General features: G+C 38.9%; 1 protein-coding gene across 3 annotated transcripts in view; it reads right to left on the bottom strand.

Annotated features, from left to right (window-relative positions):
- PHF6 (PHD finger protein 6) overlaps positions 1-11,365 on the bottom strand; it is a 54,284-nt gene extending 42,919 nt beyond the window's left edge. For 2 of the 3 annotated variants that reach the window (XM_033201109.1, XM_033201110.1), the window contains exons 1-3: positions 11,181-11,350; positions 6,878-7,061; positions 6,529-6,630 (exon numbers count right to left, since the gene is read on the bottom strand). In XM_033201109.1, the coding sequence (XP_033057000.1) occupies positions 6,529-6,630; positions 6,878-7,015 (240 nt within the window). In that variant the 5' untranslated portion in view covers positions 7,016-7,061; positions 11,181-11,350. Of the gene's footprint in view, positions 1-6,528; positions 6,631-6,877; positions 7,062-11,180 lie in introns of all 3 variants that reach the window. The other variant, XM_033201111.1, reaches the window with a different exon arrangement.
- Positions 11,366-12,725: the final 1,360 nt, after the last annotated feature.

The following is a 12,725-nucleotide window of genomic DNA, read 5'->3' as shown; positions in this document are numbered from 1 at the left end:
AATTAAAACACGGCCACGCTCATTTCTTTGTGTATTGTCTGTGATTTCAACTGAGACTACATAGCTTGCAAAACCTTAAATATTGTCTGATCCTTTACAGAAAGTTTGCCAACCCCTGACCCAAGGCAATGGTCCGTAACCAGGGCTGTTCATCAAAAATCACCTGGGAGGCTGGGCATGGTGGCTCACGCCTGTAATCCCAGCACTTTGGGAGGCCAAGGCGGGTGGATCACGAGGTCAGGAGATCGAGACCATCCTGGCCAACATGGTGAAACCCCCAACCCCGTCTCTACTAAAAATACAAAAATTAGCTGGGCGTGCTGGTGCGTGCCTGTAATCCCAGTTACTCAGGAGGGTGAGGCAGGAGAATGGCTTGAACCAGGGAGATGGAGGTTGCAGTGAGCCAAGATCACACAACTGAACTCCTCCCTGGCGACAGAGTGAGACTCCGTCTAAAAAAAAAAAAAAAAGGGACCCTTTTTCAAAAGATACCTGTCTGCAGCACAACCCTCACCCCTGCCCCTTTTCTGATTTAGTAGAGTTGGTTAGGTACCACTGCTCTAAGGATTTAGTAGCACCAAGAGTCATCTAGAATCTTCAGCTTCTGTGATTGCAGAAAGCAAGTGGCAGCATTCTATGCAATGTGGGTATTCCATTTTGCCCCTACTGAATGTTAAGTAAGTCACACAATCTACTATAAATAGCACTGGCATTTAATACTTATTTAATATTTTTTGACCACTTCCTCCTCCTTGAAACTCTTCATCTTTGACTTCCATAGTTTCCCTCTCCTGGAGGAACACATTTCAACTCTCATTTTCTATGGAGTCTTCTGACTTCTCATAATTAATTGTGATCCTCTTTCCCAGCTCTCCTGTGTCATTCTTTACATACTTCTAAGGCTAAACCATATTTATTCATGTTTACATTCAAAGTACCTAGCATTGTGCTGGTAGAAAGTGGGCACTCAAGTATTTGATAAACAGATAGGTAAATTCTAAACTCTATATTGTATGGGAACTTGACTAATATAATACCCAAGGAAACAATAAACACAAAACTATACTGAGGGAGCGAAGGCTGAAGAAACATGAAAACTCTCACATTTGAGGCACACACAGCTCTCTATACTCTCTGGAAAAAAATAACCAACCTGATTTTTCCCTCTAAATTACTCTCCTCCCTTTTCAAACCGCTCAAGTTGCAAACAACACTGAAACACTAATTAACCAAAACAGAGGAATTTTGTGCTACGCCATGACTTCCCTAGTCAATTTATACCTAGCCTGTTATTAAGGCTTCACACTATTATCCAGCTGAAGCCCTTTCTATCTTCAAAGTCCACCAACACTGAGTGCCCACTTATTTATTAGAACACTATTGAGCACAAAGAAGACATCAAGCACCATATTAAGAGTTTTCTACGCATTATCCCCATGTCATGCTAGGCTGGGCAAAGAAAATACAGTCTTACTCTCAGAGTCAACAATACAGTGGAGAAGAAAGGCTTGCACATGTGTATCAAATACAACGCATATTGTGTTATGCTGTATGACAGAAACAAAGTGTGAAGTTTGAGCTGGATCTCAAAAACAGAACTTTTGAGAGGCAGCTAGGAGGAAAAAAGAGCCGCAAGCAGAGGCGAAAATCAGTATGTGCACCGCAATGGGGTCAGAGACAGGATGCCTGGAAAACCCAGAGGAGAGAGAATGAGATAAGGATGGAAAAAGTGGGTTAAGACAAGACTTCTGAATGGCAGGCTGAGGCCTCTGGACATTATATTGTATGCAGTAAGACATCATGAAAGGTTTCCAGTTAGGGAGTGGAAAGCAGAGATTAGCTTTTAAAAGCAGAGATCAGGTAACTATCAGTAGTATGCTGGAAGGGTGGGAGGAGCAAGACTGGACATAGGGTAGCATAAGAAAGAAAAGGCAGACATCCCACAATAGGACTGACGTGACTGATATGGAAGAAGGAAGAGTTGATGGTAAAGGCTTCAGAAAGAGACTCAGGTTTGGGGAGGGGCGGGTGATGAACTGGTTTAGACAGGTTGAGTTTAACATACCCGCAGGACATCTATGTAGAGTAGACAAATGTGCTGCCATCATTATACTTCATTCTTCACAGTGACTATTGTATATCACCTGTCTCCTGAAAAATCCTGCTTTTACCCTTCCCCATCCCGTCCTATCTGAGTTGAAATTCCTCTCTAATGTTGGAAGACCCTGCAATCATCCCACCTTACTCAACTGGGGTGGGTCTCAAAGACCTATTCTGGTATGGCTAACCTATTAATATTTCCTAGACTCATTCCATTTTTTTAACCTTACCAGCTCTAGGAAGCAGTCTGAACTATCTCAATAGGTAAGACTCCTCCAGACAGAAGACACCCTGTTCTTTAAAATGCTAAGTACTCCACTGGTACTGAGTAAATAACAAAGTGAAGACTATGTGGAAATCGTCTTTTTATTTTTCAGAGGCTACAAATATATGTGGAGGGTAATATCACAATATTCTTACATAGGATGTGTATAGGGTTTTTGTCCTAAAAATTAACAAGATATTACTACTTAATAGAACATATTAATAGGAGTCTGATTATGTCCTAAATTCAGTACTATTTCCATCTTTATTAGAAAACTGCTAAGCTGTAATCATTGTTTCTTTAAACAGTCTAGCGTAACCTGGTGATTAGGAGTTCTGGCTTGGGAGTCAACTGACCCTGGATTCAAATCCCAGCTCTGCCACTTACTAGCTACAGTCAGGTTACTTAACTCATCTGAGCCTCAATTTCCTCACATGTAAGATGAGAATACTTCCCTATCTCACAACATGATTACAAGCATTAAAAAGGATCATATAATTAAAAAACTTAGCACAGTCCCTAGCACACGTTAAGTGTCTAACAAATGTTAGCTATTTCTACTACTAGAAAAAGCAGGAAAACTGTTCAGAGGATTTCATAAGACATGAGTAAAATTTAGTTTGAAAAAAGGGAACGTTTAGGAGTGACCTGAGGACAGTCATCAAGTATATGAAGGGTTTTTTAATAAGGAAAAAAAAACCCAAATATTTATTTAATGGAAGGAGACAGATCTAAAATGGCTTTAAATTAAGAGAAATACTTAATTTATACAGAAGGATGAATTTCTCAACTCTGAAGAGTGTTATACATTACTAGTCTTGTTTCAGGTTACTTGGGTAGAATCACAATTTTTTGATATATTTAAGAACAGGGCAAAATTTTCTTTTTTTTTTTTAAAGAGAGGACTTCACTCTATCACCCAGGCTAGATGGACATAGTGGCACAATCATAGCTCACCACAGCCTTGAACTCCTGAGCTTATGCAATCCTCCCACCTCAGCCTCTTGAGTAGCTAGGTCTACAGGAATACACCACATTTCAAAATTTTTATATTTTTTTGTAGATAGGGGTCTCGCTTTGTTGTGGAGGCTGGCCTTCAACTCCTGGCCTCAAGCAATCCTCCCAGTCGGCCTCCCAAAGCACTGGGATTACACGTGTCAGCCAGTCCTCAGGCCAAAGATCTTATCTTGAGTGGCTTGTAAAAAATCTTGCATAGGGGTAAGAAAGGTGAACTAAATGGCCTTCTGAACTCTTTCTCTTCTTGTAATCTGTGATATAATCTGACACCGGTACCAATTAGAATAACAGCTATCTGCAGAGGCAGGCGGATCACCTGAGGTCAGGAGTTTGAGATCGGCCTGCCCAACATGGTGAAACCCTGTCTCTTCTAAAAATACAAAAAATTAGCTGGGCATGGTGGTAGGCGCCTATAATCGCAGCCACTTGGGAGGCTGAGGCAGGGGAATTGCTTGAACCTGGGAGGTGGAGTTGCAGTTAGCTGAGATTACATCACTGCACTCCAGCCTGGGCAACAAGAGCGAAACTCCATCAAATAAAAAAAAAAAAGCTATCCAATGTAGATACCCTTAGTAATCTCACCAGCTAGCTTTATCCAGAAACAGTAAATTCTTCAAATATCCTTCTCTCAAGTATCTCCTTAAACAAATTCAAAAAAGCAGTGATAACTCATAATTTTACTTGGAAATTTGCATTTCTTGGCTAGATGACTGGAGAGTAAGAATAGATGGTACAGATGTGGTATCTCCATATGGCTTCAGTAGAAACTGGAAATCATACTGGAAAAATATATATCTGTCTAAACTGCAAAAACAGGGCATCAAATCATAAAAGCCTTAGTACTCTGGCAAATTTTTCCTGGTCCATCTTGGTGCTATATAATTAAAGATGGTGTCAAGGAGATGAAAATGTTCATGCAGAATGGCTTTCCTCCTTTGATCCTTGTGGCTGACACGAACCTTGGAAAATTGCTTGTGGCAGCAAGAACATAAAAACCATACACACGCACCTCCTGCTCTACTGAGCCCTCTCATCCTCAACTCTGACCCACCTGGCTGCTGATACATACACTTTAATCTCAAGCCCTAGCCTCCTTATCTCTGTTCTTTTCTTTGGGGCAAGCGAACAACTTTGGAGTCAACACCAGGTACAGACTGAAATTTGTCTTGAAAGCACAGAGGGGTCAGTACTCCAGTTTTCGATGATTTTCGATGATTTTCGATGAGTGTTCATGACTTACTTTTCACCTAGAAATCCAGATGAACAGGAGCCAGAGCAAACAGGCTCACAGGCTCACGGGATAAAATGCCTTAAAAAGTCAATTAGGGGCCGGGCATGGTGGCGCATGCCTGTAATCCCAGCACTTTGGGAGACCGAGGCGGGTGGATCACCTGAGGTCAGGAGTTCGCGACCAGCCTGACTAACATGGTGAAATCCCGTCTCTACTAAATACATAAAAATTAGCCGGGCATGGTGGCGCATGCCTGTAATCCAAGCTACTTGGGAGGCTGAAACGGAAGAATCGCTTGTACGTAGGAGGTGGAGGTTGCAGATACTTACTCACTTTCAAGTAAGTATCATTCTTTTTTATATCTGCATTTGTTTTAAGGACTAGGAAATAAAAACATAGTGCTATAGTTCTCAGAAATCAGCACAGTAACATGAAGAAACCTAAAACCATCAAATAAAATTCACATTTAAAAAACAGGGCTTTCTAGGCTGGGCGCGGAGGCTCACGCCTGTAATCCCAGCACTTTGGGAGGCCAAAGTGGGCAAATCACCTAAGGTCTGCAGTTCAAGACCAGCCTGACCAACATGGTGAAATACTGTCTCTACTAAAAATACAAAATTCGCCAGACATGGTGGCGCACGCCTGTAATCCCAGCTGCTTGGGAGGCTGAGGCAGGAGAATCACTTGAACCCAGGAGGCAGAGGTTGCCATGAGCTGAGACTGCGCCACTGCATTCCAGCCTAGGCAACAAGAGTGAAACTGTCTCAAAAAAAAAGAAAGAAAAAGGAAAAACAAAACAAAACAGAGCTTTCTATTACTATCTACAGTTTTTAGGATGGGGAAGATAAACATTTTCACAGTTAAGGTCTCACTACAACAGAAATGGTCTGACCTCTGAATTCTCATTTGTACTAACACTGATACTAGGATGAGACTATCCTAAAGCAAATCTCAAATGTCATCTTTGAACCCATATTTCTTCATATTGCTTTTTATGTAAAACTATTAATAGAAGACTACTTTTCAAAACATATCATTCCTGATCATCAAAATGATAGTCCCCCCTTCCCATTACCATTTCATCCAAAAACTACCATCTCAGAGTCTTTGTGAAATAAGAGGTTATGTAGTAACTACAAACACAGTTATATGTTTGGCAAAACTATCTTTTAAACAATGAAACTGGAGAGCAAAGCTATTAAAGGTACATTATGGATGTAATTTTAATAAAGGGTTCAAATGAGAAAAATAAAAATAAATCTTCCCATTCATTGTTTCAAAGTAAACCATATGTGTCATAAGTACCAACTGAGATGACACTACTATTCCAATAGAGCAATGTAGTATCTTACTAATATGGTGATTGGTAGTGAAGACTACAGGAACATTACTCTAACGCAGCTTCAGAAAAGCTCCTGTGAAATTCACTGAAAGTTATCCAAAGTCATAAATGTTGTGTTATACAGCTGAACTACAATAAAATACTTCATTCAGCAAGAGCTAACACTTTCCTGTTGAGAGGCTACTGTCATCTTCATTTGTAATGACCATAACAACTTTATGATGAAGATGAAAACATATCAGAATTATGAAAAATAAACTTGAAGACTTTAACACAAAATATACTCGAATTAACCAAACTGCTTGTTTTCTAAGTAAACAGCCTCCAAAAAGATTTTAATTCTCTTTGAAAAGTAAAAAAAAATTGAATAGTATAAATATTGACTCATTCCTTTTTGTTGAGTGGTAAATAAGATAAACCCGGCCTTGGATTTTGCTGGCTCAGAAAAAAAAAAAAAAGCCTGCAATTTAAAATTATACTCAGTTAATAATGCAATACACTCTAAAATAAGCAATTTCCTCTTTAATGAGTTTAAATAATTTTTATTCTCAAGAGGCAGAAATAACAACTTACCAGCTTCGTGCCTCTTTTAATTTCCTTTTGGACATCTTCAATAGAAAATCCACCAAGACTTTCATTATCAGAGTGTGATGATACCAAAGCAGATGAAAAGAGCTATAAATTACATTTAAAAAAAATTAAGGTTCATATATAAATTAATTACAGTAAAACAGTAAATAAGATGTTAAATTTCAATGGTAATTTTCTAGTAAAAATGGCATAGCATTAGTGATAAACCATTTCTTAAAATTTAACTGAGTTTTCTTTGGTTTTTGTTTTTTTTTAGTATTCAGGAACATTCATGTGTTATTAAGATTCTCATGAATCGGTTCAAGGTCTCTGTTGCTGCCGGTATACTTACCATGCACTTATGGTGCGCTGCCACCTTCTGGTTTTCAGATATTAATAACTGTCCACATTCCTTGTCTCTATTTGACTTACAAAAGCCACATTTGCGCTGTCTTGTAGGCCCTTTTTTCTGTTCAACTGAGCTTGACATGATTTTTAAATTGCCTTTAGAATGCCACTTTAAGCCTCAAGAAATGCTACAGAGAATAAGAAGGGCGACAATGTTAATTTTATTTTAAAATCAGTTTATACATATTCATTAAAGCTGTTAAAAATTTGACCTAGGTTTTAATATACACATTTTAAAATATTTATTAGTATAGACAAATTAAGCCCCTTGAAGCCCCAAGAAATGCTACAGAGAATAAGAGAGGTAACAAAGTTCATTTCGTTTTAAAATCAGTTTAACATATTCAAGTCAGTCGTTTAATGTTTGACCTAGGTTTTAATACATACATTTTTAAACGGTTATTTAGTATACATAAATTAACATTAAAATCTAAGATGCCTCCATAATCAATACAGATAGGCAGATAGACAGACAGACAGCTAAATGAAGTTTAGAGTAACTGAGAAAAATCAAACCGCTCCCAAATTGGAGGCTATGTGAAATAACTGACACTATTTCTGTGCGGATAAAAATGTACAATGTATAATATTAAATTATCACCTGCTGGCATAATTAATGTAAAATATTTTTCATGTGTAGCTAGGTGCCCTTTCAAGGAGATAAAGAATTATACCTCTTAAGAACAGGGCAAAAGCTACTAAGGAAACTTCAGAATATTCCGTGGGAACAGAATTCTACAACCAAACAATTTCTCAAAGTTCACATATTGATAAAACAATAAAAGTAAAATGAATTTACCTAACTACGACTTTGATGCACTTTAAAAATTATTTCTGAGTTAAAAAAAAATCAGGTATATGTCTTTAATAAATTAATTTTTGCTATTCTATTCCATTTTCAAGTAAATAAAAAGTTAAGCTTCTAACAGTCTATTTAAAAATGCAAACTTTAAGACCCAATTATTTATAAAACAACCATATTATATGACTGTAAGATTTACTCCAAGCCTGCTTATCAATTAAAGTCACAAACTGATAGTGGTCTTCTAAATGTAGTAACTTCCATACTTAAATTAGTAATATTGTGTAAAGGAAGAAATTTTTTTCTCAATGAGCCTTAAATTTGGTCACATTATAATTATAGGTAGTACAGGGTAGTCAAAAAAAAAAGGGAAGGAAAGCTGTAACATGAAAGGTTTCAGATTTAGATCATCAATCTTAATATGGATTCCTCAGAAGAAATTTAAAACCAGTTACTTGATTTGTATAGTTTTCCCAAATCAACAGGACTAAGCAGTTCAAGATCCAGGTTGCCACAACACACATCACAATCAAGAAAAATCTCAAACTTTTGTCTTAAAATTAATTTACTAAATTCTTTCCATTTGTCTATACATTTGAACAGTTTCATAATACTATGTTAAAAAAATTTTCTAACACTACATTGCAGCTTTCCGAGAAGCATTAGTCACCACAAGAACAGTAGCAGCTGTATGCTAGGAAGGTAATATCTACAAACTATTCAGTGCTTTTCAATATAAAATTCAGATACTTAATCAAAATCTAACCTGAAGCTACAAAGAAAACATGTCTTCTCATCCATTTATGTCTAGAATTTTCTTTTTAACACAACTTCAAAGGCCATGACAGTCTCTGCTTTGATAGGTTTAACAAACTCTTAATGCTATCTATAATTTTAAATATCTCAGTCTTCCAAATGGCAACGGATACTTTACCATAGTACTGTATTCATAGCACTGGCTATAAACCGTGAAACTGATTGAAAACAGGCAGCAAATACTTTTAGGATTAAAGAAAAAAAAAAAAAAGGACATAACAGAGAAACAAAAGAAACAAAAGGGAAGTGTGTTTGCATTTGCTCAGGCAAGTATGTGTTCGGTTGCTTTATCAAGAATACAGCTGCCCAAATTTTTAGAATCAACTATGCAAAATACCAAAATCCATAAACAGCATCAGAATTTGCTATTATATTTGAGTTCTAAATTAGTTTCTTTACTACTATGCAATGAATAGTAGGCACTCTGAAATCACCATAATAATGTATTCAGCATTACTCCCGGTCATCCTGGCCAGCTGAAAGGATGGCACAGTATAAATCAAATCCCGTACAGACATCTTCAATGTGTAATTTCCATACAATCCTAGCACTGGCTATAAAACTGGCTTAAGATAAAGAAAATTTCTAGAATGGAAAAAATCACTTCGTATTCTTAAAATTAATTCCGAAATGGCATCCCCAAAATCCTATCTATATTGAATTCTGCCTCTTCCAATTTATAAACAGGCTAATTTCTCATCCTAATTTTGAGAACCTGCTTTTCTAGATATCAAACACCCCAAAATCTAAAAGAGAAAAAAGGTACACTTTATTTTGCATTCAAAAATATTCTAGTGTATTTTTTCTGTAATCAGTTTAAATTTAATTTGTAAAGTAACAAGAGCCACAAAAAAAGTGCACCAAACCAATTAAAAACTTTCCCCAATGTGCAATTACTAAATGGATTTTTCCACTAAAATTCAAATAATACATCTGTGCATATCTTGGTAATTTTTTTAGTCTCCTTGTAAAACATGAAGTGGAGAACATCATGGAAACAATGACTCCTAGCAAAAAATGTCTTTATCATAAAAGTACAGATTTTTATCTAATGTTGTCACATTTGTGGTCTCTACCTAAGTAGAATAAGGGCATTCCAAGGACCAATACTAAGGGGTTCATAATGATCCACAGCTATATGGCATTTTAATTTTAGTCTAAAAGGTTTTTCAGGCCATGCGGAGATCAAAGTTTGATGCTTTCACGCAACAATGAAGCCTTTTCTTTAAAAGAAACATCGCATTATGGAAAACACTACAAAGCAGAAATAGAGAGGCAACATAATGGCGTGTAATAATTTAAATGCCTGGAAAAAAAATAAAAACTAGATTAGTTAAGCTTAAGCAATCAATGCATTTCTGATTTTCCAAGATGCTGCGAAGCACCAAGGTAGAAATAACCTGAAACATCAGAGAGAGCATTCAAGAACCAACTCCAGAGCTCATTCAATGCCTGGTATCTGAAAAAGCATTTTCACAGAAAAACAAACAAAACAACAAAAACTGCAGTTCCGGAAGATTAAAACATTCCACGCGACAGCAAGTTGAAATATACAAATCAAAATAGATAACAAACGTGATTCCCCAAAGAAGCAGTATTTCTAACAGGAAAGTTACAGTGGACAGAAATAAACGAATAAGATATACCGGAAGGGCACCTGAATTTGGTTGCACGATATTATTACATGCTTCGCACTGCTTTTTGCGGTTATTCAAAAGGAAACTAAAGGAATTTTCCAGTTGTTTCAAACCCAAGGGTAGAGAAATAATTTGAACAGTATAAATAAGACCTGACATTACGTAGTAAGGCGATGAAAATAAAAGGTTTTCTAAAAAGAAAAGATTTTCTAACTTCCACGCAGAATATCAAAATGAATAGAAATTGGAAAAGAATACCGTGGTGTTCATCCATATAATGAAAGACGGTACACATAAAGTACCGGATCCTCTCCTCTCCGTTATTTATTCCCCCAATACACACTAGACTCCAAGATCTCCCTCTAATCAAGCGCTAAAGTCACAAAACTATCTTCCTCTAAAACACTTCAGCAGGTTCCTTTCCGTCGTAAAGTCAGGGTCCCCTAAACGTCCTTTTCCAATGCTCCCGAATCCAGGAAAATATCATCCTACCACTTTCTTTATGCCCCCTCCCCCAAGAGTTAGCCCTCTCACAGTCTTCGTTGTAAGCTTCCCCTTATACCCCAGTTTCACCCCTAATTCCCCCCACCCCGGAGTTTTTCCTCATTCCGTAAGGCTAGCTCTTTTGCCATCCTAACAATTCTTCCTCTTACTCTTCCCAAACTGGGAGTCTCCCTCCTTCCCAAATATGTTCTAAGCAATGGCAAAAACTAAAAATTCCCAGTTTTTTCCCTCCTCAAATGTTGCGCCCCCTCCCCCGAAGTCTAGGCGTAAGCCTAACCTCTCCTTCTGCACCTCCAAGGCACTTTCTCAGCAGCCTCTCCGCCAAGCGTCTACAATGAGCGGCGCTTCTGGGGTCCCTGACAATAAAGCGAGACCACCAAGAGTCCCCTTTAACAACGGGCAGGGGCGGCGGCCTGGCCACCGCCATCCTCCTTGTCTTCTCCCGCCGGGCAGAGAATGGGGGGCCCCAGGGTTCCGTGGGGACTCACCGGCAGGGCCCAGAGGCGGACGGCAGGAGAGAAGCGCCAATGAGGGTAAAGAGAAAGAAGTCGGTCTCGGTTCTCCGGCAGTGCCTGAGAGCGGGGCTCTGTCGCCGGAGGTTGTTTCCTTTCATTCGAGGAGAGACGGGCTCGCGGAGCGCCCTTACGTCGCCCCCCTCGCACGCACACGACCCACAGAGCGTTGATACGTCCCGAGCGCGCCGCGGGCCCTGATTGGCCGCAGAGAGGGGGCAGCTGAAGCCGCAGAGACACAGCGCATGTGCAGAAACCACCCCCTGTACGGCTCGAGGCGGCAGGCCCCGCCTCCTGTTCGCGCGCGGACCTTCTATTCTCCGCTCCGCCGCTCCGCCAAGTGTTTGGGGGCAGGATCCGAGGAGATAAAGAGATTCAAAGATATCGCTGTGGGTTGGGCGGAGAAGGGGCAGGGTTGGGACTGGAAACCGTTGGACAGGGGCCCTGGGTAACCAGTTCACAACAGTGATTCACGTAGACAGGCCTTATCCCTTGCACTTGTTCACCGAGGCCTTTTCACATCCATTATTTCATTGTACTCTCGTGGCATCTCTTTCAGGTCCTCCGTTCATTTTATTGCCAGGAAAGACTGAGAAGCTCGTAGTCAAGTCAGCCTGCCAGCATTTCAATCCTTGGGCGAATCGTTTTAACCTTTATACCTTTTTTTTTTGGTCTTTAAAATGGTGATAAAAATAGTGCCTCACGGGTTTGTGGTAAGGAAGAAATGAAATAATGCAACTAAAGCGTGTTATTAGCATCCCTGGCATATAACAGACTCTCCATAAATGCTGGGATTATCATAATCAGAAATGATAAGGTGATTTTCTTTATAATCTACACATGTAAACCAGACACCTAGACGAGTGCTTTCCTCTTTGGTGTATTGGAGCCATGCTTGGGTTTGAACTCCAGCTCCGCCACTTCTAGCTGTATGACCTTGATAGCTTTATATTACCTCTCAGTCCCTCAGTTTCATCCTGTCCAAAATGGAGATCATAATGGTATTTGTCTCAAAAGGTAGTTGTGAGAAATGAGATAATACATGTAAATCACACAGAATAATGCCTAGGCATATAGTATGTCCTATGTAAGGGTTAGCTTTTGTTATTTGCTATGAACTTCACAGACTTTAACAACAACAACAACAAAAAGCCTTAACAAACTAGTGAAATTTTAAAGATGCTCTTCAAGAGCCATTTTTCCTGTAGTGGGGGTGGATTTCCACTGTTTTGATCCAGTGCTGTTTCTATGCTGTTTCGTCAATCTTTTTACTTTTCTCTGCAATGTCAACTTTAAAGTGTAATTTCCCAAGCAAACAGTGACCATGGTGGTGTGACGTTGAACTCTTCAAATAGGTACCTAATAAGGGTGGACAAATCAGCCATGTAGCTGCAAGGAACCCTTAGCCCTTTTACCCAAGGCCCTATGCTGTGAAAGGGAGTGGCTAAAGATTTGCATAAGAAGATCCAGAATGTGTATTCCAAACATTTATGGTGTACAAGAAGACAGGTTTCCCAGCAT

Source organism: Trachypithecus francoisi, unplaced genomic scaffold (genome assembly GCF_009764315.1).
Source record: "Trachypithecus francoisi isolate TF-2019V2 unplaced genomic scaffold, Tfra_2.0 Lachesis_group6, whole genome shotgun sequence".
NCBI classification, from domain to species: domain Eukaryota; kingdom Metazoa; phylum Chordata; class Mammalia; order Primates; family Cercopithecidae; genus Trachypithecus; species Trachypithecus francoisi.
The sequence above is the reverse complement of the archived record's forward strand: the minus strand, read 5'-3'. Positions and strand labels throughout refer to the sequence as shown.